At 58.1% G+C, this 21,736-nt stretch overlaps 12 protein-coding genes across 12 annotated transcripts; 7 read left to right on the top strand and 5 right to left on the bottom strand.

The window, feature by feature from the left end:
• The first annotated feature begins 754 nt into the window (after positions 1 to 754).
• SDRG_08027 (TKL protein kinase) lies at positions 755 to 2,024 on the top strand. The gene is made up of 4 exons (XM_008613895.1): positions 755 to 1,240; positions 1,296 to 1,481; positions 1,535 to 1,689; positions 1,740 to 2,024. The coding sequence occupies exons 1-4, from the start codon at positions 789 to 791 to the stop codon at positions 1,988 to 1,990; spliced, it is 1,044 nt and encodes a 347-aa protein (XP_008612117.1). The 5' UTR covers positions 755 to 788; the 3' UTR covers positions 1,991 to 2,024.
• Positions 2,025 to 2,942: 918 nt separating this feature from the next.
• On the top strand, positions 2,943 to 3,719 carry SDRG_08026 (hypothetical protein; the record flags this gene model as incomplete). Its single annotated transcript, XM_008613894.1, has 1 exon — positions 2,943 to 3,719. The coding sequence occupies one exon, from the start codon at positions 2,943 to 2,945 to the stop codon at positions 3,717 to 3,719; it is 777 nt and encodes a 258-aa protein (XP_008612116.1).
• A 372-nt stretch (positions 3,720 to 4,091) lies between these two features.
• Positions 4,092 to 5,643, bottom strand: SDRG_08025 (hypothetical protein). The gene has a single exon (XM_008613893.1). It carries the CDS (start codon positions 5,615 to 5,617, stop codon positions 4,139 to 4,141), a length of 1,479 nt encoding a protein of 492 aa, XP_008612115.1. The 5' UTR covers positions 5,618 to 5,643; the 3' UTR covers positions 4,092 to 4,138.
• Positions 5,644 to 6,214: 571 nt separating this feature from the next.
• SDRG_08024 (hypothetical protein) lies at positions 6,215 to 7,430 on the top strand. Its single transcript, XM_008613892.1, has 7 exons — positions 6,215 to 6,289; positions 6,336 to 6,471; positions 6,520 to 6,539; positions 6,584 to 6,679; positions 6,723 to 7,057; positions 7,103 to 7,182; positions 7,231 to 7,430. The coding sequence occupies exons 1-7, from the start codon at positions 6,251 to 6,253 to the stop codon at positions 7,320 to 7,322; spliced, it is 798 nt and encodes a 265-aa protein (XP_008612114.1). The 5' UTR covers positions 6,215 to 6,250; the 3' UTR covers positions 7,323 to 7,430.
• Positions 7,431 to 7,574: 144 nt separating this feature from the next.
• SDRG_08023 (hypothetical protein) lies at positions 7,575 to 9,140 on the top strand (the record flags this gene model as incomplete). Its single annotated transcript, XM_008613891.1, has 7 exons — positions 7,575 to 7,877; positions 7,927 to 8,070; positions 8,114 to 8,552; positions 8,598 to 8,797; positions 8,849 to 8,902; positions 8,949 to 9,010; positions 9,053 to 9,140. The coding sequence occupies 7 exons, from the start codon at positions 7,575 to 7,577 to the stop codon at positions 9,138 to 9,140; spliced, it is 1,290 nt and encodes a 429-aa protein (XP_008612113.1).
• A 99-nt stretch (positions 9,141 to 9,239) lies between these two features.
• Positions 9,240 to 9,614, bottom strand: SDRG_08022 (hypothetical protein; the record flags this gene model as incomplete). The annotated part of the gene is made up of 1 exon (XM_008613890.1): positions 9,240 to 9,614. One exon carries the CDS (start codon positions 9,612 to 9,614, stop codon positions 9,240 to 9,242), a length of 375 nt encoding a protein of 124 aa, XP_008612112.1.
• A 1,088-nt stretch (positions 9,615 to 10,702) lies between these two features.
• On the top strand, positions 10,703 to 12,649 carry SDRG_08021 (hypothetical protein). Its single transcript, XM_008613889.1, has 7 exons — positions 10,703 to 11,004; positions 11,048 to 11,217; positions 11,257 to 11,415; positions 11,463 to 11,572; positions 11,619 to 11,702; positions 11,756 to 12,305; positions 12,351 to 12,649. Exons 1-7 carry the CDS (start codon positions 10,740 to 10,742, stop codon positions 12,549 to 12,551), a joined length of 1,539 nt encoding a protein of 512 aa, XP_008612111.1. The 5' UTR covers positions 10,703 to 10,739; the 3' UTR covers positions 12,552 to 12,649.
• Positions 12,650 to 13,210: 561 nt separating this feature from the next.
• On the top strand, positions 13,211 to 14,857 carry SDRG_08020 (hypothetical protein; the record flags this gene model as incomplete). Its single annotated transcript, XM_008613888.1, has 4 exons — positions 13,211 to 13,313; positions 13,365 to 13,415; positions 13,472 to 13,600; positions 13,659 to 14,857. 4 exons carry the CDS (start codon positions 13,211 to 13,213, stop codon positions 14,855 to 14,857), a joined length of 1,482 nt encoding a protein of 493 aa, XP_008612110.1.
• A 4-nt stretch (positions 14,858 to 14,861) lies between these two features.
• Positions 14,862 to 16,282, bottom strand: SDRG_08019 (hypothetical protein). Its single transcript, XM_008613887.1, has 4 exons — positions 16,072 to 16,282; positions 15,716 to 16,027; positions 15,520 to 15,668; positions 14,862 to 15,454 (listed from the first exon to the last, which is right to left on the bottom strand). The coding sequence occupies exons 1-4, from the start codon at positions 16,198 to 16,200 to the stop codon at positions 14,974 to 14,976; spliced, it is 1,071 nt and encodes a 356-aa protein (XP_008612109.1). The 5' UTR covers positions 16,201 to 16,282; the 3' UTR covers positions 14,862 to 14,973.
• An 876-nt stretch (positions 16,283 to 17,158) lies between these two features.
• Positions 17,159 to 18,105, top strand: SDRG_08018 (hypothetical protein). The gene has a single exon (XM_008613886.1). It carries the CDS (start codon positions 17,183 to 17,185, stop codon positions 18,008 to 18,010), a length of 828 nt encoding a protein of 275 aa, XP_008612108.1. The 5' UTR covers positions 17,159 to 17,182; the 3' UTR covers positions 18,011 to 18,105.
• A 330-nt stretch (positions 18,106 to 18,435) lies between these two features.
• On the bottom strand, positions 18,436 to 19,509 carry SDRG_08017 (hypothetical protein; the record flags this gene model as incomplete). Its single annotated transcript, XM_008613885.1, has 3 exons — positions 18,436 to 19,104; positions 19,145 to 19,330; positions 19,381 to 19,509. 3 exons carry the CDS (start codon positions 19,507 to 19,509, stop codon positions 18,439 to 18,441), a joined length of 981 nt encoding a protein of 326 aa, XP_008612107.1. The 3' UTR covers positions 18,436 to 18,438.
• Positions 19,510 to 19,840: 331 nt separating this feature from the next.
• Positions 19,841 to 21,669, bottom strand: SDRG_08016 (hypothetical protein). The gene is made up of 3 exons (XM_008613884.1): positions 20,672 to 21,669; positions 20,278 to 20,631; positions 19,841 to 20,227 (listed from the first exon to the last, which is right to left on the bottom strand). The coding sequence occupies exons 1-3, from the start codon at positions 21,632 to 21,634 to the stop codon at positions 19,904 to 19,906; spliced, it is 1,641 nt and encodes a 546-aa protein (XP_008612106.1). The 5' UTR covers positions 21,635 to 21,669; the 3' UTR covers positions 19,841 to 19,903.
• Positions 21,670 to 21,736: the final 67 nt, after the last annotated feature.

The following is a 21,736-nucleotide window of genomic DNA, read 5'->3' as shown; positions in this document are numbered from 1 at the left end:
CGACGTGCACTTGAAGCCGAGAATATTGTCAGCAACAGCACTGCCGTCACGACGCCGGTGGTCACGACTGAAGAAGTGCTCTTGGCACTTGAAGATACGCGGTCGTTTGGTATCCTGCCCTACATCGTGCTCCCACTTGTCCTTGTGGGCGTTGCTCTCGTTGCTCTCTATGTCTATCGGCTACGACGGGCGCCTCAGCCGTCCGTTGCTATTTACAAGGCACCATCACCGATCGTCGTGCCGTCGCCGCACATGCGAGTGATTCGGCCACAAGGACAGAGCCGGTACACGAGTCATTCAAGCCATAACACTCGATCATGATTATATAACGTAGTTTAATTGGTCTGCAATGGTAGCACACACGACGGTGGTTGTCGAGTGCGCAGTTTACGCAGCGCAATGCATGAAGCCATCGCAGGTATCAACTGTACACAAAGGTGCGTTTATGGTGGACTTGAGAGAAAATGTGGGGTCGATCGCATGCCAAATACAACATGAACCATCAAGCTAGCAAAAATGGCGTTGCGAGCGCGGTTAGAATGAGACTTTTCTTGTCAACTCGAGGATCGGGCTTACCCGGGTATTTAACTTTTCACGTGACCTTGGGTCACGTGAAAAGTTGTTATCATGCTGGATACTATCGTGATAGAAACTGGCTTTATATTGCACATACTATTAATAGTATAGAATGGAGCCAGTGGATAAAAAGTGTCCTCGAAAATACACGACAAAACGATTTCACTTCCCAATATCCCGTCGAGCTCATACACCGCTCTCCTTCAATCACAATGCAGCACGCCCAGACCGCGATCACCCCATGTGCTTTGACCACTCTCTCTACAAGCGCCACTTCCAGCCTCAAGCGCAAAGACTCATCGCCACCTGCATCGCCTACCGCCTCGAACAATGCAGCTAAACGCATCAAGACAGAACACGTGGATGCTTCCAGTCCAACAGTAGAGTCTCCTTTTTCGACTGAAATCCAAGCCTGTCTGCCCCGTCCGTTCCATGTGCCAGCGGCGCACCTTACACTCGTGGCAGACGCAGACTTGCACAAGAGCCCGCTGTGGACCTCTGTGTCTGATGCAACGTACTGTGGCGCCAGCGTCATTGCCAAGCAAATCTCTGCGCCGACCGACGCCAAAGTGCGCGAAGTGAACCGAGTCGCGCGCATGTGCATGAGCCTCCACCACCCCAACATCGTACCCTTCTATGGGGTCAGCTCGGACACGACCTCAGTGTACGTTTGGCTTGAGTATCAATGCTTGGAGGTGTTCATGACAACCACCTCATAGATCCTTCATCACGGAAAAGCCAGAGCGCGGCAGCCTCGCCAACGCCTTGGCCAATGACACGAATACACTCTCAGTGCTCGAGCGACTTTGCATCCTCCTGGACGTGGCCCGCGGCATGCAGTACTTGCATAACAAGTCAGTGCCAGTCTTGCACCGCGACCTTCGCGCCGCCAACATCAACCTCTCGTACGTGGCATGACCACCTAGAGTTGGTGTAGCTCACGTCATCTGACGCATAGTGACAACTTGACAGCCAAAATCACGAATTTTGAGTTTAGCGGCCAACTTGGCCGCGATAAGACTCTGATTGGGACGCCAGCGTGGGCAGCACCCGAGATCTTGCGCGGTGAACCAAACTACTCGGAAAAGGTGGACGTCTACAGCTTTGCCATGCGTACGTTCCTTGATCAACGACGACGTTCATGACTCATGATGCACTTCTAGTCATGGTGGAGACGATGAACTGTGTCGCGCCGTACGCGGAGCAAGCACACAAGCCGCCGAAAGAGCTCCTAAACGAAATCGCGACGCGCAGCTACCGGCCCCGTATTCTGGACCGCAAGCCGTGGCCGCGGACTGTATTGCACCTTCTTGAAGAGTGTTCGTTCAACGACGCGAGTGCCCGCCCAGCATTTTCTGCGATTGTACCCCGCTTGGAGGCGATCGTGGCCGCTTTGGCGCTGACACCCGAGTGACAACACAAGCCCTTTGCGCACGGCCATTTCAGCGAGGCAACGACGGACGGAGAACTTTCAACCTCCAAAAAGTCCGGCGGAGATCAAAGTTACTCGCTGAGGCTTTAAACGGCGGGCAAGGTGTTGAGGTTGGTTGGGCGATGTCGTGGGCAAGTCAATTCATAGAGATTCGAGTAGTTGAATTTTAATGCAAATTAATGCATGGACTTATCGTGCGAACGGTCTTCGATTTTTGTTGACATTTAGATTATCCACCTTGCATGGTGTAGTGCTTTCCACCATAATACTGGTCGTCAGTACTCGTAACAGCCGAGCACCTTTCAGGAAGTAGCTCGGGATCAAAGCGAGGCGTCACGTAATGACTCATTGCACAGCCACGACGACAGCAAAACATGATACAAGCTTTTATTGGACTAGAGTTGTCGGCACCACGCCAGGAAAACATGGATGACGCGCATAGTACCGTATGAAGAATCGAATCGTTGGCATGACCGTGGACCCTGCCTTGCTTGTTGGAATGCACTGCCCTAGCCCTATGATGCGCAAAACCAGTCCACAACTGGATCTGGCGGCAACGCACACATGCATCCCCAAGGCGACCCAAGACGGTTCTCAACCCATTCACCTTTTTTCATTTTGGCTCGTCTTGTGCAATGTGGGCGACCTTGTACCCTCTTCTACTACGATGGTTCGCCCTTGCTTGACGAGCAACATTGAGTGTACGCCTTCATGTCTGGCGCAATGTGGGACTGCAAGCTATTTCTTGCTTTAACGCTCCATCGGTCGCCGTCAAAAGAAAGACAGCAGGTCACTCACTGTATGTACATTCACCGTGACGTCTGGGATCTTTTGGGTCGCGTCGATTACCTCAGAGTGACCGGGTGCTACTCACGCTCTTGTGAACGCAGTCTCTTTTGCTTTTCATTTCTTATTTGATCGCGCTCTCGACAGCATGCGTCTTTTCTCGCTGGCTTCTCTCGTGGGTCTCTGCAGCGTCGTGGCGACGCCGACGCCACCGGTCTTGCCGCTGGAGCTATCCACGGTCGTGCAGTCGCTCAAGCCGATTTTATCGAGTGTTGCCGATACCGCGCTTCCCGCGTCTCTCGGGGCGTGCGCCAGCGGCGGGCCCGAGCCGTGCATGGACATTGGCAACCTCTTTGCTGTCAAGGCCAACTTTTACGATGTGAAAGCGCGCTGGGTCTCGGGGCTCAACACGGTGCAGATCGACACGCTGCAGCTTCTCGTCGGCAAGAACGGCTCGATGCACGTCGACGTCCGCGTGAGCGTCGACGAGCTGCCCATTAGTCTCCTGATCGACGGCTGCATCCCGAAAATCGGCTGCAAAACCTTCTTGGACAATGCGAGCACGTGCTGTGGCGGCCGCAAAACGATCACGCTCGGCCTCAACGCCACCTGCAGCGAGACGTATCCGTACCTGCAAAACCTCGTGCTCACAAAAGCCACCATTGACGGGTCGCTCAACATTGTCATGTCGGTCCTCGGCAAATCGTTTAGCGTCTACGATGCCACGGCGATAGCGCAAAAGAAGATTCTGGCCGGCGTCAACAAGGCGCTCCAAGACCCAACGAAGACGACCCTCCTCAATTCGTACGTTCGAAAACTCTATGGCCACAAGGTCTTTTGCACCAAAGAGGCCCAAACCGCGTACCTCGCCAAGCAGCCGCCGCGCAAGCTCCTCGAAATTTTGACGCCCGACGAGGAGCACTGATATACCATTGCCAACTCTGTGTTTCATAATGCATTCTTGCGTTTTCAACTCTACGACGAGCAATACGTTTTTGCTTGATCAATATTTGCGCTAAATGTATAGGTATCCCGGTGCGATACTAGGTGAATAGGTAGATAGGTAGATAGGTAGATAGGTAGATAGGTAGGTAGATAGATAGATTAGCTTCGTCTCGGTCCTTACTCGTATCGGTGATCAAGTGGCACTTGAAAGTGGTTAAGAAATTGCTAACGAGAGCGAATTGCTCGCCGGTGGACCGACAACTGACTCCTGTAGCTTGACGCATACATTCGGCAGCGACGCCAAATGCCCTTATTTTGCAGCTTTCGGGTATGGACGATTTTTTTGTGATGATGGGGTGATGGAACAAGCCACGTGGGATCTTCGAATTATGCTTTCAATTACACAGTCTGTCGCGCCTGTAATCGCTGCTTGAGCGCTTCGAGGGCGACGCGATCTTCCTCAGCCCGGGACTCTTCGAGCTTTCGCCGCTGTTCGCTCTCTTGCACGAGCGCATGTAGCCGACTCACAATGGCTTGGCGCTCGGGCGTGCGCGACGAAGAGTGTTGCGACGCTTTGGACGACGCGGCCGAAGACGACGAGAGCATCGACAAGTCGTTCTCGAGGAGTCGTCGACGAACGTTGGGCGGTGTCGACGACCGCGTGCCTTCCGAGTGCCGTCGAAAGTGTGCTGGCAGCGGCGTTTGCCGGCACGGTGTCTGGAACGGGCTCGAGGTGTGCGACTGAAAGTACGAAGGACTCAACAGCGGCTTGTCATCACTGTCTTCGGCCGACGACGAGATCTCATCGAGGGTCATGCGCGCTTCAAAGCTCCGCGACATGGACCGCGCTGGCGCCGGCTCCAGTACGGGTGGCGGCGGACGCAGCTGCATTTCGTACGCGCGAATCTGGGCCTCGTGCTGCGCGACAAGCGTCTCAATCTGCTTGGCATACCGTGCCTGCAGCGATTGCAAGTCGGCCGTCGAGAGCGCTTCGACTTGGCCGTGGAGCGACTCGATTTCCATGTCCTTTTCTTGCGCCTGCTGCTGCCACGTCACGAGCTGCTCTTGCGTATCTCGGAGCGTCGACTGGAGACGGCGCACCTCAGCTTCGAGGCCCGAGATCGCAGTGGCTTTGGTGACAACGTCGTTCTGAAGGCGACTGCATTGCTGCTCCAAGTCGTCGATGCGGTCGTGGAGCTGGTCCAGACCAGCGTTCTTCTCGGCCAGCGCCTGCTGATCGTCCCACAGCTGGCGCTCGACGTCGGCGAGGCGGCGCTCCTGCGAGCCTTGAAGCCCCGCACGCGTCGCAAGCTGGTGCTCGAGCTGCTCCTTTTCCTTACGCGCGGCGCTGACGAACGCGTCAAAGTCGATTTGCTTGGTGTTGAGGAGCTCGTGGGCGGCGTCGAGGAGCCGATCCTTCTCGAGTAGCGAAGCGCGTGCTTGCTTGAGCTCCAGGCTGCACTCGGTGAGCTTCTCACCGCGAAGCGACACGATCGATGGCGTCACGTCCAAGTCGTACGACGCGTGCTGCCGACAGCAGTTATGCCACACCTTGTGCTTCTTGGCGCCCTTGTGGTGCAAGACATCGTTGCGCTCCTTCACAACCTCGGCAGCGTACCGCTCCATAAAGACGCGCTTGTCTTCTTCGTCCAGTAAGCGCTGCATCGTCATTGTCGCCTGCTGCTTCCATCGGTCGACTTCGGTCCGCAGCTGCTGCGTGTAGAGGCGGTAGTGCGTCGCGCTGAGCTCCATTGCCGTGTATTGCGGTAGCACTTGAAGTACATATGCCAGGAGTCGCTGCGGATCGTTGCTGGGAGGGACTGCCGGCAGCCCGAGCGGCAAGTACCGGCCATCCGCGTCAGCCTCCGTGCCCATCATCGCAGTTCGTTGTCACCGCGCAAGGCCATTGGCCAACCTGCCGACCACCTTTTCAGCCAATCCAGCGCAAGCGAGACGGTGATTGGTAGAAAATGTTGCCCATCGCCAACTTCAACGGGATGCGACGACAGGATTTCCCCAGCCGAGATTTTATTTATAATTTATGACCACGAAGCCAAGTCAGCCCATGCATCATTAACGCTTGGGACACTAGGATATGTAGTTGTATGGGCATTAGCAGACCTGGGTGCTACGCGTACAACAGAGATTTTGAAGTGCTCAATGCGATTATGATGATGATAAGATCATAGTCATGTGGACACTGCCGCGAAGTGGACCCTGCCTGTCGAAGACTACGAGGTTCGTTTGGTGCTTTCATAAGCTTTCTGCGGTCCAAGGCCGAAACCACGACAGCAAGTGTCCACCGCGGCAAGTGGAGGCCGATCTTCTTCTCGGACCAGGTACACAATGTGTTTGGAAATGGCGCGATCTTAACGCCGGGCATGGCAAGCTTCGTACCGATTGGATAAAATTCGATCTTGGCCGCACCAATCCCACGGCTTGCAGCGATGATTAGTTAATCGGAGCTTTCGGGCGCTTGCAGTTGCCGCAAGTCAAATTCCAAATCGCATCATGGAGGTCACGAAGCTCTTTGCTGTCAAGGACCAAACAGTACGTCGTCGCATGCACGTCGCGCGTGCTACGAGCGTGTATGTAGGTGCTTATCACGGGCGGATCGCGCGGCATTGGCAAGATGATCGCCGAGGCCTTTGTGCGCAACCACGCCAAGGTGTACATCTCGTCGCGCGACGCCAAGGTCTGCGATCAGACCGCCGCCGAGCTCACGGCCGTCGGTACGCCGCCTTGCTCTTCTTTGGCGCAACATGACGATGTGTCTCTAGGTCCTGGCCAGTGCATTGCGGTAGATCAATAAGGCTGCGCGCCGGATGTGCAATATCGCCGTAGATTCCTGCGGACCTCGGCACGGATGCCGGTATCGAGCACGTCGTGTCGTCGCTCCAAGCCAAAGAGACCAAGCTGGACGTCCTCATCAACAACTCGGTAGGCGCTCTCTTGGCATTGGCGCATCTGACGTTCTTGCTAGGGGGCGAGCTGGGGCGGCGGCTTCGACTTGCACACGGAGAAGGCGTGGCACAAGATCATGGACTTGAACGTCAAGGCGCCCTTCTTCCTCATTAAGAAGTTGTTGCCAATGATGGAGGCCAACAGCCGCATCATCAACATTGGCTCGATCGCTGGCGTGCTGCCGCAGCCCGACATTGGCACGTTTGCGTACGACACGAGCAAGGCCGCGATCCACCACCTCACACGCGTCTTGGCGCTCGAACTCGCCCCGCGCGGGATCACTGTGAATGCAATTGCGCCGGGGTTCGTGCCCACCAAGATGTCCAAGCAAATCTCGACGGCCACGGGCCTTGGGTACTATGAGCGTTGGGCGCAGCGATTCCTGAGCTTGCGTTGTAGCATGGACGAGCTCGCGCAAGGCGTGCCGCTCAAGCGTGCGGGCAGCGACCTCGATATGGCGGGCGCCGCCATCTATTATGGTACGACGCACATACTATTACTTGCCGCGCGATGCAATGACACGTTAGCGTCGCCGGCGGGTGCGTGGGTGACGGGGACCGTGCTCACTGTCGATGGCGGCCAGATCGGTGCCGCGTCCACGGGCAACAGCAAGCTCTAGGACCACTAAACGCCGGTGTGCTGTCTGCAGCGTAGGTGCAGGCGCATGAGTAGGCCGCAGCTTCATGTAAAATGAAATTTGGTGTTGTGCCATTTGATGCGATGACCAAAATCTCACGAGGTAGCCTAGGATTGGCCAAAAGTTCGCATCTTCGATCCGTGTAATTGGTTAAAATATCCTCGTTTGACGGTGTTGGATTGGCTTAAATTTTGTAATTGCATTAATTTCTTTGCACCAGGCAAGGCAGCGGCCATGAGCGACCCGATCGGCCTAGCAGACATCCTCGGCGGCCGCGTGGGCGCACTCCGCGCTGCGACGGAAGCGCTCATGGTAGAGCTGAGCTCGCTTCATGGCGGCAGCTCTGGCGCCAAGGACGAGGACCCGGCATCCTTGGCGGTCGGGACGACGACGCTCAAGAACCGTCTCGACCGCGTCCAGACCAACCTCAACGTCCTGCGCAAGTTCAGCCCCGAGTTTGAGGACAAGACAAAGAACATTGACGCCGTCTCGCAGACGCAGCGCAACCTTATGCTCGAGTACTACTGGAAGACGCAGGTACTGCTACATGGCGCTGGCGACGTTCTCTTCTTACATAGCATGGCAGATCCACGAGATGGCGGGGAAAGGCGCCAACGTGTGGCTCGCGCAAATGACCGAGTGGTTCCCGCGCATGGAGTACGTCGCCGCGCCAGGCGCGTCCTTGCACCCGGGCAGTGGCCAACCCGAGAAGGTCAAGGCGGTCATGACGGTACGCTTCCTCGTCACAATCCACGATATGTACCTTGTTGCAGGTTAACGAGCGCTTCGTGCCCAAGCCGACAAAGCGCGCGCGCATGCTGGTCTTTGACGAGCAAGGCGACGTGCAGCCCGTGGACCTGAACGAGATGATGGACTACATCATGCGTCGCAACAAGAGCATCAAGTTCTGGAAGCACACCGAGACGACCCGGGGTGGTCGGCGTGTCATCAAGTCGATTTCGTGCGAAGTCAACAAAGAAATGATGGTCTACATGAGCTTTTGCCCGGCGATTCCCGAGGGCGGACCGAACGGCGAGTCGGGCGTCGCCGCGAGCCCGATGACGCCGTCGACACCCAACTCGCCCGCGTACCACCGCAGCCGAGCGACGCGCGCGGCCAAGCTCAAGGCCAAGAAGATCGTTGCCAAGAAGCCTCGGCGCGACGACATGATGACCAAGGCCAAGATGGCGGCCGAGGAGGCAACCAAGATCGGTGAGCGCTTCTCGCTTCGGTCTCGTCGTCTCATAGTAGATGTAGAGCAAGAAGAGCTACGCAAGCTTATCATTGACGCCAGAGAGACGGGGAAGGAGCAGGAGCTCGCCAAAGCCGCGGGGCTCCAAGTGACCAAGTACATTGATCGCGTGAGCATCCTCCCGCCCAACGAAGACGCGCCGCTCGGCGCTTGGTCGAGTTCCAAGCATTGTGTCTTTGAGCAGATCACGCTGCATGCCCGCAAGGTCTGTGCGTCGTTTATTGTCTTCATCGACAGCTAATAATATGCTCATTAGGCGCTGCACTACTTCCGCGTGCACTACCCCGAGTCGAGCTTTTACCACTTTTTTGTATGTGGCACGCCCGTGTCAATATGTTGCCTTATCCCAACCTTAGAGCTGGCTCGCCAACTATGAGAAGCTGTACAACACACCGTGCATGGCCTGCAAGAAGATCTTGTACGCTCCAACCTTCTATCTCAGCCTCTGAGACGTGTGTAGGGCCAAGAACGCGTCGGACAGCGCCTTTGTGCCCCCGACCTTTCGCGACTACGCGACGGGGTTCCCGTACCACACGAGCTGCATATAAGACGACGAAGCGCCGCGTGACTCAAGACGGCGTGATGATAAATATGACGTGTTGTATGGAGTCGCTGCCAAAGAGAGAAGAGGTCTCGTCGTCGACACTCTATCGATGGCGCGTCGTCTCGTGCTCGAGGTCCTTCTTGATATCTTGAATTTTGTGCACGCACTCGTGGATGCGCTGGAAAATGCTCTGAAAATTAAAGTCCACGGCCACGTTGGGCAGGGGCAGCGGTGGCCGCTCGAGGTCGACCGTGAGTGTCCGTGGCTTGGGGCCATGCGTCGTGAGTGTCACCTGCGGCAACGACATGCCGCGCGGCTTGAGCGGCGGGTACAACGCCGGCGACGCGGGCGCCGTGTCCGAGACGGACGACGTCGACTTTGTGAAGAACGAGTCGTACTTGGAGGGCAGCGACTCTTTGAGCGGCGTCATGGCGGCGTTGTTGGGGCTCGTACGCCGGCGCATGGCGATCGGCGTCATCTTCACGGTGGGTTTGCAAGTGGGCGGATCAGGTTGCACTATGTAGTACGGCCTGTTTCTTTACGCGCGTGTCACGGTCTGGCTAGCGGACCTTGTGTAATGGGCGGCTTGTGCTGCGATTGGATATGGTGGCACCCGTGCCAAAGCCGCGCTAGGTGACCCTGCAGAGAAAGGCGACGCTCGTCGTCTCGGTCGACGACGACCCAGCAAGGCGAGGAGTTGAGGCTCAACTCCGCGCTTGGGCTCAACTTGAGCCCAAGCGTCGGCGACCACATGGAATCGTACAGTGTCCTTGTAGAGGCCATGTACGTTTGCAGCTGGTTTTCCCTCGTACGAAGCAACTGCAACCGGCCGCCGAAGAGGACAGCGACCGAGAGACGCCGCCACGTGCCGATGCGGAAGGTGCGCCGAAGTTTCAAGGCACCGTGGTTGACGGTACGAGAGGTACGAAGTGCACAAGCCAAGTGCACGGTTGTGTCCCCACTTCAACATTTCAGTGCTGCTCATCATGGACGTTGCTGGGAAGAGCCGGCGCCAGCTGCGTCCAATACTCTGCGAAATCCTTTCATTGAAATGGCCATTTTGAAAATGGCAACCATGGCGGTGCGCTTCTGTCGACGATCGCAGGAGCATCATGCGGGCACCACACGGCTTCCGATACACGTGGAGCAGCCACCATTTGCTCGTACGACTGTACGTATCCACGATGCGTCGGAGTGCGTTGGACTAAACTACTTTTTCCGGGTGATCGGAACCGACTGCTTGAGCGTTTCGAGTTGCATGCACGCAGTTGGTGGCAACATGCCAAAACCGTCGGCTCCTGAGCACTTGCCCGTTCTCTTGCCTTGCACCTTGCACCTGATCCGGTCGAGCAGATAGCAGGATCGAGTAGTATCCCACCACGGCGTGGCTCTGCACCTAGTCTCGGTGCACGTCGAAGGTCGATGGAAAAAAATCCTGCGATATTGCGGGTCAACATGCGTGGGACAACTGGATTGGGTCGTCCCGTTGACGCGCTCCGATTGGCTTGATTTGTCGAACACGCGTGCTGATTGGCGGCTGCCAGCACTGCGAATATCGAATACTGAGGCGATCGACATTGCCCTTGCGAGCCATTGTTGAATTATGACCTTGACCGCCACCGACCGCGCGATGCTTCATGGCGAGCTCATGCTCATCCTTGCAGCCTTCAAGGATCTGCCATCGTCGCACGACGACGACGATGACACTGTCGTCGCGACGACAGAGCCCTCGGTCGAGCGGAATCCTACCCGCGCCGAGTGCTGTTGCATTTGCCTGGAAGCGGTGCCATCCGCGGTCGCGACCGAGCCAATTGAAGTGCCTGAAGTAGCGCAATTGGCCTTGAGCTGCGGGCACGCCTACTGCAAAGGTGCGGTCGATTGGCGTACACAGAGCTTTGACAACGTTCGTAGGGTGCATCCAAGCCTACGTCGCCGCCAAGATCGACACGCGCGAGGTGCAAGGAACGCAGCTCACGTGCCCCGTCCTCGATTGCCGCCGGGCGTTGGACGCCATGGACATTCTTCGCACGACGACCGAAGCGGTGTTTCTCAAGTACTTGCACTTTACGGCGTCGATCGAGGTATCTCTTTGGCGTATGCTGGGTCTCACACGTCGGTAGTTTGAGAAGCTGCCACACGGCCGGCACTGCCCCAACCCAAAGTGCAACATTGCGATCGAGTGCGACCCGCGTGAGAAGACGTTTGTGTGCCACAAGTGCAGAGCGAGAGGCTGCTTCAAGTGTGGCAACGCGTCGCATCCGTTCCGGACCTGCAGCCAAGTACGTCCTATTGGACCTTGCATGATGGAGTAGTGACGCGGCTCTAGGCGCTCGACAGCATGTACATGAACTGGGAAAAGTCGATGAATGCATTGTCGAGCACGAAAGCTGTCGCGCCGTGCCCGAGCTGCGGGTACCGCATCTGGAAGAACGACGGGTACGCGTCTTCGGTTGTCCTGTCGCCTGAAGACAGATTACATTAGTTGCCAGCACATGACCTGTCAGAAATGCCGCCACGAGTGGTGCTGGACATGCAACATTACGTGGCGCACGCACAACAACTGGATGTACGATGCGTGTAATAGTATGGACAACTTGTCTGATTTCTTGCACATCATAGGGCGCAACGCTACTGCCACCTGGCCACCATCCTGGCCTCGCCGCGCTGGGGTCCCTGCCTCCCGATCCGCGTTGTCACGCAGTCGATTGCCTTGACGCTCGTCACGGCGGGCGTCTTTGCCGGTGGCGCCATCGCGGCGGCTGGCCTTGTCGTTGGCATCCCTCTGGCTCTGCTCTACTTGGTGCCGCGCGAGCTCTATCGCAAGTGGCGCCGCGAGCGCTACCAGCGCAAGAAGGTGCAGCTGCACTACCTCGCTGAGAAGGTCCAGCGCGGCACACACATTTACGTCCACACGACTGCGGACGATGATGTGATGCTGCCCGATTTGGCGATTAGCGGCGACTGGCGCCATGGAAACGCCGCGTCACTACAGTACGTGGCGTACGTCGGCCTCCCCGTGCACGGCAGCTTTGTCGTGTACCTGAGTTCGCGCGACTCGACGCAGCTGGCCGCGACGCCGGGCTACTTTCGAGCCGTGCTCATGCCGTCGATAAGCGCGGCGCTACCAACACCCGAGATTCTCAGCGACCTTGTGCCGCCCACTGCCGAGGTGCGTTGCGGTTGTTAGAGAGAACATCGAATGACGCGGAGCTAGGAGCGCACCCTCACACTCGTCTATGATGCCGACGCGACGGTGTTGGCCGAGGTGCAGCACGCAAGCATGGCGCTTGAAGACCTCAACATTCGAGCTCGCATCCTCTTTGTGCATCGACCAGAGACTGCAACGTCGCCAGAGTATATGAATTTGGTCTATACGGCGCTCTTCAACGCGGCACCACGACCGTCGTCAGCCTAGTTGACCATGCATCCTTTGAATTCTGCAAGTCTCAACTAAATATACCTATAAATATCTACTATTATAGAATACGTGCACTGATTTCCCAAATTGCTGGATGGCAGACATCCACAGCTCTTTTAGCACTCCAAGGGGCTTCGGGCGTGTCAGGGTTGGAGTACACTTCATGAATCCACAAGCGTAGGACAAACGTGTAGGACAGTGGAGAGCAAAAATCGATCTCTAATGATGTAAATTCTCTTTTCATCCGTGTCCACAACATTCAAATATCCTGAATGGAATCATTGTCGCAGATTTGAGGTTCAATGATTCATCGTGTCAACGTGCATTGAGCAAGAAGAGCGTTGGTCGTTGGCGGGTATCGACCTTCGCTGCACGCTTCAAGCACCGCGTCATTGTCTCTAGCGCTAGCCCTCAAAGCACTAGATTGCGATCAACTTGGAGGCGCCCGCTTGTGGAGGCCGTGGCTGAGGCTGTGGCAAAACCATTTTCAGGAGCGTGGACAGGCCGTGACATGCCAGAGCATCCTGGTCCCATACGCGATGGTGATTGGCTGGCGAAATTTCATTTTTGTTACTAGAACAGTTGAACTCGATACGAGAACGTTCCGGTTGCCAAGGTAGTTTAGGTAGTTTTCAATTGACACAACCGCGAGCAGCATGGGCAGCTCGTCGTCAACCCCGACGGGCCAGGCGCCACGTACGATCCAGCGCGCCAAGAGCATCCAGGACAACTACATGAACCTCAACGACCTCAAGCGAGGTAAGCTACCGTAGCCATACCGCGGCCATCGAGGGCTAATGGCTCATTTAGACCTGCGCCGGAAGGGCCTCGAGAGCAGCAACCTCATCCTTGGCATCGACTGTGCGTGCTTGGCCGCTGTATCGGACCTTCGCTCATGATTGCTGCTGTGTCTCTAGTCACCAAGTCGAACGAGTGGACCGGGAAGCGCACGTTTCGCGGTCGTTGCCTCCACGATATCCAGCTGCCCGAGCGCAACCCGTACGAGCAGGTGATGGACATTGTCAGCAAGACGCTCTGCGAATACGGTACGCGCATCCGCTTACTTATGGTCATGGATCTCATGCAAGCGCACCGACTTGCTAGACGACGACAACACGATTCCAGTGTATGGCTTTGGCGACGAGTCGACGAGCGACTCGGCCGTCTTTTCGTTCATGCCGCTGGGGCCGAACGCGATGCCAGGCTACCGCCTTGGTGACGTGCGTGCGCGGTACCGTGACGTCGTCCCGCACGTCTCGATGGCCGGTCCGACGACCTTTGCGCCCATGATTTACCAAGCGCTTCGCATTGTCCAGCAAAACAACATGGCGTACCACATTCTCGTGCTCATTGCCGACGGCCAAGTGACGCGGTCGGTCGACGTGCCGAACGGCCAGTTCTCCAAGCACGAGCAAGACACGCTCAACGCGATCAGCTACGCGTCCAACTTTCCGCTGAGCATCGTGGTTGTCGGTGTCGGTGACGGCCCGTGGGACATGATGCACATCTTTGACGACAACGTGCCGAGCCGCCGCTTTGACAACTTTCAGTTTGTCGATTTTGATGCGGTCACGCGTCACATTACCGACACGACGCGCCGCGAGACGCAGTTTGCGCTCCACGCCCTCATGGAGATCCCGGAGCAGTACCAGCTCGTGCGGAAGCTCAACTTGATGTCGCCAAACGGGCTTCGGCACCAAGTGCCGCCGGTGCCTGTCCTGCCGGCGCCGTTTCTTCCGACTCTCAATGCAAACGGTATGGCGTACCCCGGGGCCCCCATGAGCTACCCCGGACCACCGATGAGCAACCCCGGACCACCGATGAGCTACCCCGGACCACCGATGAACTACCCCGGACCCTCGACGAGCTACCCGGGACCGCCCATGGGCTACCAGGGAGCTGCACCAACGAGTGCACCGAGCGCGTATCCTGCCTACCCCGTGGCGTCGGCCAAGACGATTCCCGCCAACGTTCCGACAGCCCCGTCGTCGGCCCCGGTGCTGCGGGGCAACCAAGTGGCCTGTCCCGTGTGCACGTACTTGAACGCGACAAGCGCAAGTGCTTGTGAAGTGTGTACATCGCCACTCCAAGGCGCCGTGCCGACGCCGTCGCTGGCGGACGCGCGCCTTGTCGAGAGCATGCGGGCGCTGCACGAAGCAACGCTCTGCCCGATTTGCGAAGACAAAAAGAAGGACATGGTGTTTCAGTGCGGCCACGAGACGTGCGGGCAGTGCGCAAGTCGGCTCACGCAGTGCCCCATCTGCCGCGTCACGATCAGCACCCGCATCCACCGGTATGGGTAGCAACTTGGCTCGAAAATACCCTAGTTTTCGTTATCTTAGTACGTGTTTAACCTAACCCATCGTCGACCGTATTGAACATAAAACACGTCATTCCATACTCGACAGAGTCGCGGGTGCTAGAAGCCGCTGGTCTTGCCAGCCAGCGCGAGCTTCATCGCGATCGCGGCAAGCTCCTCGAGCCGCCCTAGACTCTGTGGCTCATGGACCACCCTGTCGAGCACAAAGATGGTGCCAACCGCTTGGCCAGACGGCGCCACGAGCGGCGCACCGGCGTAGAACCGGATGCGAGGGCCTCCTTGCACGAGCGGGTGCAATGCGAGCTCCGCGTCGAGGCGAATATCCCACTCGGCGATGGCCTCCGTGGCCTTGAGCGCCTTCTCACAGAGCGAGAACGCTCTTGGGACCTCCGAGTCGGTGAGCCCCATCTGCGCCTTGAACCACTGGCGATTGAAGTCCATGAACGACACGACCGCGATCGGGCAGTTGAACTCTTGGGCGGCGAGGTCGCAGAGGATGTCAAACGCCGCGTCCGGACCAGAGTCGAGGATGTGCAAGTCGTAGAGTGCCTCGAGCCGCGTCGCCTCGGCCGGCGCGAGCCTAATGGTACCATATATACGATCATTCCACCGCCCCACATAGGAACCGTCGAGGTAGTAGCGTACGGGCTCGAAAAGTGATCGGTGCTCTGGAGCTGGATCGCGTCGCTCGCGGCCACGCACGTCCAGCACGCCATGAGAAAGGGTAGCCCGAGCTCGATGAAGAGAGGGTCGTTGGCGTTCATGCGGCAGCTGTAGCAGACGCCCTTGCGGCACTGCAACGCGGTATTAGCGTCCTCGTTGTCATCGAATTTGTAGGTACCTTGCGGCATTGGTGCTTGGGGTGGTGGGTGCTAAAGACGCGGTTGCACACAAAGCAGCAGTCGGTGCCATGCAGCTCGGGGAGGTCGCTCAGCCGAGGGACGCGTACACTGGCGCTCACGTATCGACTGGACGAAAGGCGCGGCGCCGACCCGCCCGACCCTCCGGAGGACACGGACTCGGTCGCGATGGACGTGGCCGGCGTGCCGACTTGAACGATGCAGGACGCGCAGACCTTGACGTCGGCGATCTTGTCGCCAGGGAGCTCCACGAGCGCGAGCTCCTTGCATTTGCCGCACACGATCTTGCCGCACTAAGGGCAATGTGAGACAAGCACGGTCCACAGGTCCAGAATACCACGCGGCAGTGGTGCTTGTAGTAAAAGAAGTGTAGCTTCTTGGTGCAGAGGTTGCAGTGACTCTGGCTCGCGACGAACGACGTCGGCGAGATAAGACTCTGCTCTGAGATCCGCACCTTGCGTGCCATGGCCGGCGGAAGAAGAAAGAGTGAGCAGCGACGTGGCGTGCGCTCTTCAAGTATCCAGGCGCCTGCAAATCCCAGTCCGGGAGGATTGGCCTTTGATTGTCTGCACTAGCAGCGACCTACTTGGTTTGACCTGTCGATAGCCCACGACAACGAGTGAGCTACCTACCGTGACGCAGCACGAATGCATGCGGCGCAAGTCCGAGAGTTTGAGCACGATGGTGGACATCTCGCTGGGTCGAGAAGACTCGCATCCTGCAGTGTACTCGAGTCTGGGCTGTAAAGAGTGGGTCACGAGCTGAGAACACGGCTGTGGCCAGTTTGTTGCATCTGCAGCTTGTGGCGATGGCAGGGGCTGGGTCGAGCTCACATCACAGCGCGTCAGCCGCGCATCTGATTCTAGTGTGCGATTGCGCGGCTGCTTCTGGTCACGTTGGACCTGAATTGAGAGATGCACTTTCACAGACCACTTCATGACGACGACGCAAAGTCCAAAGCTTGACGCGGCAAGTCCGTCGGTGATCTTGGAGCGTGTAGACCCAACCCACATACATGTTTGGCGCAAGGTCCCGGGGAGACTCAATGATACGCTCGAATTGTACAGTAAAAGGTGAGGACGACGCTCGGCCCCACGACAACACCCAGCGCTCAGCTCCAGCGCTCTACTCCCATGACCGCTGCAGAAAGGTATCTCTCGACTGTTCTACTGAGGCCGACCATTTGGCTCGTATGGTAGAGAGTACGTGGGCGTCTGCAAACCCACGCATCGGAAAGCTCCACCCGAAGTGGTGCACTGCCACGTCGCGAGTCGGCAGTCCCACTCTCGGAAGCTCGCAATGGCGTCTTGATTGCAACACGTGTTTGATACACCTGTTGGATTTGACATGGACTGTTTTAAACACACCACCGAGATGCGTATCCGGATAAAGATGTTGTCAGAGCTTAGTTGGTCATTTCCGTCGTCGGCCCGAGCAAGTAGCAGTCGATGTCCTCCGCGCCGCCACGCCTGTCTGTGGGCCCCATCATCTCGACCTACGACGAAGACGTCGCGCTTGCGAATATGCTGAGCCCCAAGCCCGACGATCGCATGGAGGAGATTGTGGTCGACTACAACGACTTTGTCGAGCTTGGCAACGCCATGTCGTCCATCGGTGTGGTGCACGAAGCGTTCGTCTACGATGGTACGTCCGGTACGCTACGTGCCATCACCCATCATGCGCTCGACGACGATCGTGTCAAGATGGAACCGCCAACGGATGCATCGTCGTTCTCTTACCAAGCCTTTCTGGGAGATGAGACCAATATCGCGACGCTGCCCAAGAAGCGCGAGACGTGCGACTACCCTGCGTGCAAGCGCGCCCCGTCTGGCAGCACGACTCGTTGCATCAGTCACGGCGGCGGCAAGACGTGCGGTGTCGACGGCTGCAACGTCGCGGCGCAGTCGCTCGGGTGGTGCAAGAAGCACGGCGGTGGTCCGCGCTGCACTGTCGACGGCTGCACCAAGAGCGCACAAGGCCACGGCAAGTGCAAGGCGCATGGCGGTGGCACACCGTGCGGCGAGCCGGGCTGCCATAAGCGCGCGCAGCGCGGCCAGCGCTGCGGTGAGCACGGCGGCTTTGTCCTGTGCGCAAGTCCCGAGTGCCCCCGGAAGGACCGTGGCGGCGGCCTCTGCAACGTCCATCGCAAGCCGTTCGAGTGCCAAGTCCCGCGCTGCAAGCGGCTTGGCAAAGTCGATGGCATGTGCACGCAGCACTACAAGGAGCTCGAGAAGCGCGACAAGACCGCTCCCAACGACGGCACCTTCTTCTTGTAGCGAGCTGCACCGTCACGAGGTTGTCGGCGTCGCGTTGCCCGACACATTCATCGTCGCCGCCCGGACCACCGTGTACAATAAGCCATTGGCGTCCTCTTGCGTTTGGCGAGTGTTGGCGACTGCGGCCCCTGACCGCAAACCCTCTCTATCCGGATCCGGTCACCAGTTCCAAAGATACGCTTTCGAGAAAGGCCAACGCGGTCACTTGACCACCGTGGGCAGTGATCACCCAGCCATTGCAGCTACATGCCACACGTAGGCGCCTGCAGCGGGAACTCTAGCTGGAGCTATCGCGGAGGTACATGGCAGAAATAGCTGCGGGAAACAGCATCTGCGCCTTCAGCTGCTCGCCAGCAGAGCAGACAACAGATACATCTTTTCGAAAAACCGCAGCGTGCAAACGCATGTTCAAAGCTCGTTGGGTCGTCCTACCGGTCGGTTGGCTTGTGACGCTCGATGTTGGCCATCGCGACAGCAGCGAGCTGCTGAAGAGGCTCAACGTTGCACGAGGCGCGGGGCTCCGTGTCCAAGACAAACACCGTCCCAATGGCATGGCCACTCGGCGCCAGAATCGGCGCCCCGGCGTAGAAGCGCACCTTGGCCGGACCCGTCACGATCGGATTCTCTCGGAACCGGTCGTCGTCGAGCGTATCTAGCACGACGAGAGGGGCTTTGGTCGCGACAACGTAGGCGCCAAACGCGACAGCTCGCGGCAACTCCGTCTCGTCAAAGCCGCAGCGCGCTTTGTACCACTGGCGGTCGCGGCTCATGAGGCTCAGCCCAGCCATGGGGCACCGCATGAGCTTCCGCGCGAGCTTGCAGTCAACGTCAAGCGCAGCCTCGTGGGGCGTATCGAGTAGTCCGTAGCTCGCAAGGACGTGAAGCCGCGCCTCTTCGTCTGGCGGCAGCGGCACATCGCCCGAGGTGTGTGGCGCCGACAAATCGAGAAGGGACACGACGTTCGACGACGATTGTACTTTGGGTGGTGTCTCGCGCAGCATGCAATTGGTGCAGACGCGGGCTTGACGCACGGCGCGCGAGGTGCTATGGTCGCGCTTGGTCACGTGGCATTTCTTGCAGACGCCTTCGCCGCACTAGTGTGCGTGTGAGAGAGAGCGCAAAGACGTCGACGACCTCGTCGCAGCGGTACTTGCGCCGAAGGAGGGAGAAGCGACGGGTGCACACAAAGCACGACGCGCTTTGGTGCACGTGCTTTTCGCAAACCGAAATGCAGTCAATGCAGATACGCACCTCGAACGACGTGTCGAGGGCTTCGGCGCGGCGCGGCACAAGGCAGTGCCCGCACACGACTTCGCCGCACTAAGCCATAGTACGTCGCAATGCCACTGGCATATCCAAGAAGGTTGTACCCTTTGACAGTTGTGCTTTTGGCGAAAGACCGTAAAGCCATGGGCGCACGACGCACAGGACGCGCGCTCCGAGAACGGCACCCACTGCTCGGCTGTGAGCACGTCGTCGGCGGCGATCGGTGGCGGCATGACGCGGAATCGGAACTGCGCGACGTGTGTGGCCGACGCCGATGGGAACCGTGGCGCGTCAGCCGATTGGTCCACACCACTTGGGTGGCACCATCTGGTTGGGAAGGACCGGGTTGCTGGGTGCGACTGCCTTGCCCGTCCGAGTTTGCCGCACGCACACAATAATAATACCAGTACGAAGTACCTAGTACAAAGGACTCGAGCTGGTGCAATGCGGCATCTTGCGCTATACTTTAACATCTGCAATGATCGAGTCAGATAGGTCGAATCGAGTCGTGTGACCAAATCGCCATTGTGAGTGCCATGTGGCGGACCGCGAAACGGCCGAGGTAGCCAATCACATCAAAGTCGGTTACATTCCGCATAAGTTAGTCGCATGCAATGAACTAGTTGACTACGCCCCAGCAGGAGTCAACTCGGTCGGCTTGTCTGCGAGCGACGACCGGCCCGCCGACAGTGTGCGCTCGTCGGCTGAGACGAGAAGGGTCTTCACCGTGTCCAGCGCGTTCTTCATCGAGTTGCGTTCACGGCGACTGTTGTTGAACGCCTCAAAGTCCGATGCCAACGCCAGCGGCATCGTGTCGTCACGAAGCGCCGTGTTGGTCAACGTCACGTTGCACTCGACGCACACAGTCACGGGCTCCATCTCAGTTTCGTTGGTGCCATCGACGATCGCGAGCTTTTTCTTGGAGCAGTGACTGCAGACCACGTCCCCACACTAGACAAAGTACGCTCAAGATCACGCTCAACCTCCATACGAGATCCTACCACACGGCACGAGTGTTTGGGTCGAAACAGGTTAAAGTGGCGGCTACACACGTGGCAGCACCCGCGCTCGTCAAACGGAATGCACTCGCTCGTCGGCATGAGCCGGGTCGGCGACAGCGTGTCTTTGTCTTCGAGACGCTGGATTTGCTCGAGTTCTTTCGGTGTCAAAGCCTCGTCCGCGCCGTCGTTGCTTCCATGGAGCGAGTTGCGCACGCTGCGGCAGAGTCGGAAATGACCCAGGACCGTGCCAATGTTGATGCACGTAAGACACACGTGGATCTTGAAGACGCGCGGCCCCCGGCGCTGCTGGGCGCGCGTCGGCAGCGCGCAAAAGCTGCAAAAGACTTCACCGCACTAGTCAAAGTGAGTGGTTTGCTACAGACGATATGCGTACCGCACGGCAATGCTTTTTGTGGCGGAAGAGGGTAAACGCGCGGTGGCAGCGAGTGCAGCGACTGCACTGAGCTTTCGGGACGCAGTCGCGCATGCGCAAGAGCTCATGCATCGAGAGCACGGGTCCTTCAAATGCGCTCAACGTGTCGTCTTGAACTTCGGTCGCCACCGGCGCCCGCAAGCGGTCTTCGAGGTGGAGGAGTGCAACGCTCGCGAGCTTTTCGAGGGTCGCCATGTCGACAGAGTCGTGCGGACGCGTGTCATAGACGCACACCGTCCCAATTGCGTGTCCGGCCGCCGTCGTGATTGGCGCACCGGCGTAGAAACGGACGCCGGTGGGTCCGAGCACGAGCGGGTTGAGCGCGAACTTGGTGTCGCGGCTCGCGTCCAGCACAACCATGGGCTCGGCGCACGCCACAGTGTGGGCGCAAAAGGCAATGTCGCGATGGATCTCAGCTTCGATCCAGCCGCGGCGAGCCTTGAACCACTGGCGGTCGGTATCGAGAAAGGTCACGCCTGCGATTGGGCACTGGAGCACGCTCGTTGCGAGCTCGCAAATGACCTCAAAGACGCGCTCGGGCGGCGTGTCGAGCACGTCAAACTGGCGCAGTGCAGCAAGGCGGTCGCGTTCGTCGGCGATGGCGGGCGGTTGCTTCCACGGGTACGGCCAACTGCTCTTGACGAGGATCGACGTCTGCGACCGAGAACCGTTCGGGGCCGCAAAGATGCCGGAGCTCTCGCTGTCTTCGAGCTCCTCGATCGAGATGAGCCGCTTGGTTCGTTCCATGAGCATGCTGCGGTGAATTGAAATATGTGTTGTTGCGTCAGCGGTCGCGGCCGTGTCGGTGTTCGTAATGGCATGTCTACAGGCGCCGCGTCTGATCGCAACATACCACACTCGCTTCACCGCATCCGAGCCGGTGCAAACACGCACCTCCGTTGTGGCTGGTCGCTCGTGGTGCATGTTGTCAGAGAGCGTGCTTGCACCGTCGCGACGAGACATCCAAGGGACACTGTGGCAACCACACGTGCGGTGCAGATAAAATGAGCATGCTGGTTCCATGGC

Source organism: Saprolegnia diclina (genome assembly GCF_000281045.1).
Source record: "Saprolegnia diclina VS20 unplaced genomic scaffold supercont1.23, whole genome shotgun sequence".
NCBI classification, from domain to species: domain Eukaryota; phylum Oomycota; class Saprolegniomycetes; order Saprolegniales; family Saprolegniaceae; genus Saprolegnia; species Saprolegnia diclina.
The sequence above is the reverse complement of the archived record's forward strand: the minus strand, read 5'-3'. Positions and strand labels throughout refer to the sequence as shown.

Excerpts from the sequence above, each read along its gene's own strand:
- SDRG_08027 (XM_008613895.1), top strand. The coding sequence starts at position 789 with ATGCAGCACGCCCAGACCGCGATCACCCCATGTGCTTTGACCACTCTC. Across the intron at positions 1,241-1,295 it reads AGCTCGGACACGACCTCAGT|ATCCTTCATCACGGAAAAGC; the intron begins GTACGTTTGGCT and ends ACCACCTCATAG. Across the intron at positions 1,690-1,739 it reads CGTCTACAGCTTTGCCATGC|TCATGGTGGAGACGATGAAC; the intron begins GTACGTTCCTTG and ends ATGCACTTCTAG.
- SDRG_08025 (XM_008613893.1), bottom strand. The coding sequence starts at position 5,617 with ATGATGGGCACGGAGGCTGACGCGGATGGCCGGTACTTGCCGCTCGGG.
- SDRG_08024 (XM_008613892.1), top strand. The coding sequence starts at position 6,251 with ATGGAGGTCACGAAGCTCTTTGCTGTCAAGGACCAAACA. Across the intron at positions 6,290-6,335 it reads TTGCTGTCAAGGACCAAACA|GTGCTTATCACGGGCGGATC; the intron begins GTACGTCGTCGC and ends GCGTGTATGTAG. Across the intron at positions 6,540-6,583 it reads GTCCTGGCCAGTGCATTGCG|ATTCCTGCGGACCTCGGCAC; the intron begins GTAGATCAATAA and ends ATATCGCCGTAG.
- SDRG_08021 (XM_008613889.1), top strand. The coding sequence starts at position 10,740 with ATGACCTTGACCGCCACCGACCGCGCGATGCTTCATGGCGAGCTCATG. Across the intron at positions 11,703-11,755 it reads CGCACGCACAACAACTGGAT|GGCGCAACGCTACTGCCACC; the intron begins GTACGATGCGTG and ends TGCACATCATAG. Across the intron at positions 12,306-12,350 it reads TTGTGCCGCCCACTGCCGAG|GAGCGCACCCTCACACTCGT; the intron begins GTGCGTTGCGGT and ends ACGCGGAGCTAG.
- SDRG_08019 (XM_008613887.1), bottom strand. The coding sequence starts at position 16,200 with ATGGCACGCAAGGTGCGGATCTCAGAGCAGAGTCTTATCTCGCCGACG. Across the intron at positions 15,669-15,715 it reads CCAAGCACCAATGCCGCAAG|TGCCGCAAGGGCGTCTGCTA; the intron begins GTACCTACAAAT and ends ACCGCGTTGCAG. Across the intron at positions 15,455-15,519 it reads ACCGATCACTTTTCGAGCCC|GCTCGCGCCGGCCGAGGCGA; the intron begins GTACGCTACTAC and ends TGGTACCATTAG.
- SDRG_08018 (XM_008613886.1), top strand. The coding sequence starts at position 17,183 with ATGTCCTCCGCGCCGCCACGCCTGTCTGTGGGCCCCATCATCTCGACC.
- SDRG_08016 (XM_008613884.1), bottom strand. The coding sequence starts at position 21,634 with ATGCACCACGAGCGACCAGCCACAACGGAGGTGCGTGTTTGCACCGGC. Across the intron at positions 20,632-20,671 it reads ACAAAAAGCATTGCCGTGCG|TGCGGTGAAGTCTTTTGCAG; the intron begins GTACGCATATCG and ends CACTTTGACTAG. Across the intron at positions 20,228-20,277 it reads CCAAACACTCGTGCCGTGTG|TGTGGGGACGTGGTCTGCAG; the intron begins GTAGGATCTCGT and ends TACTTTGTCTAG.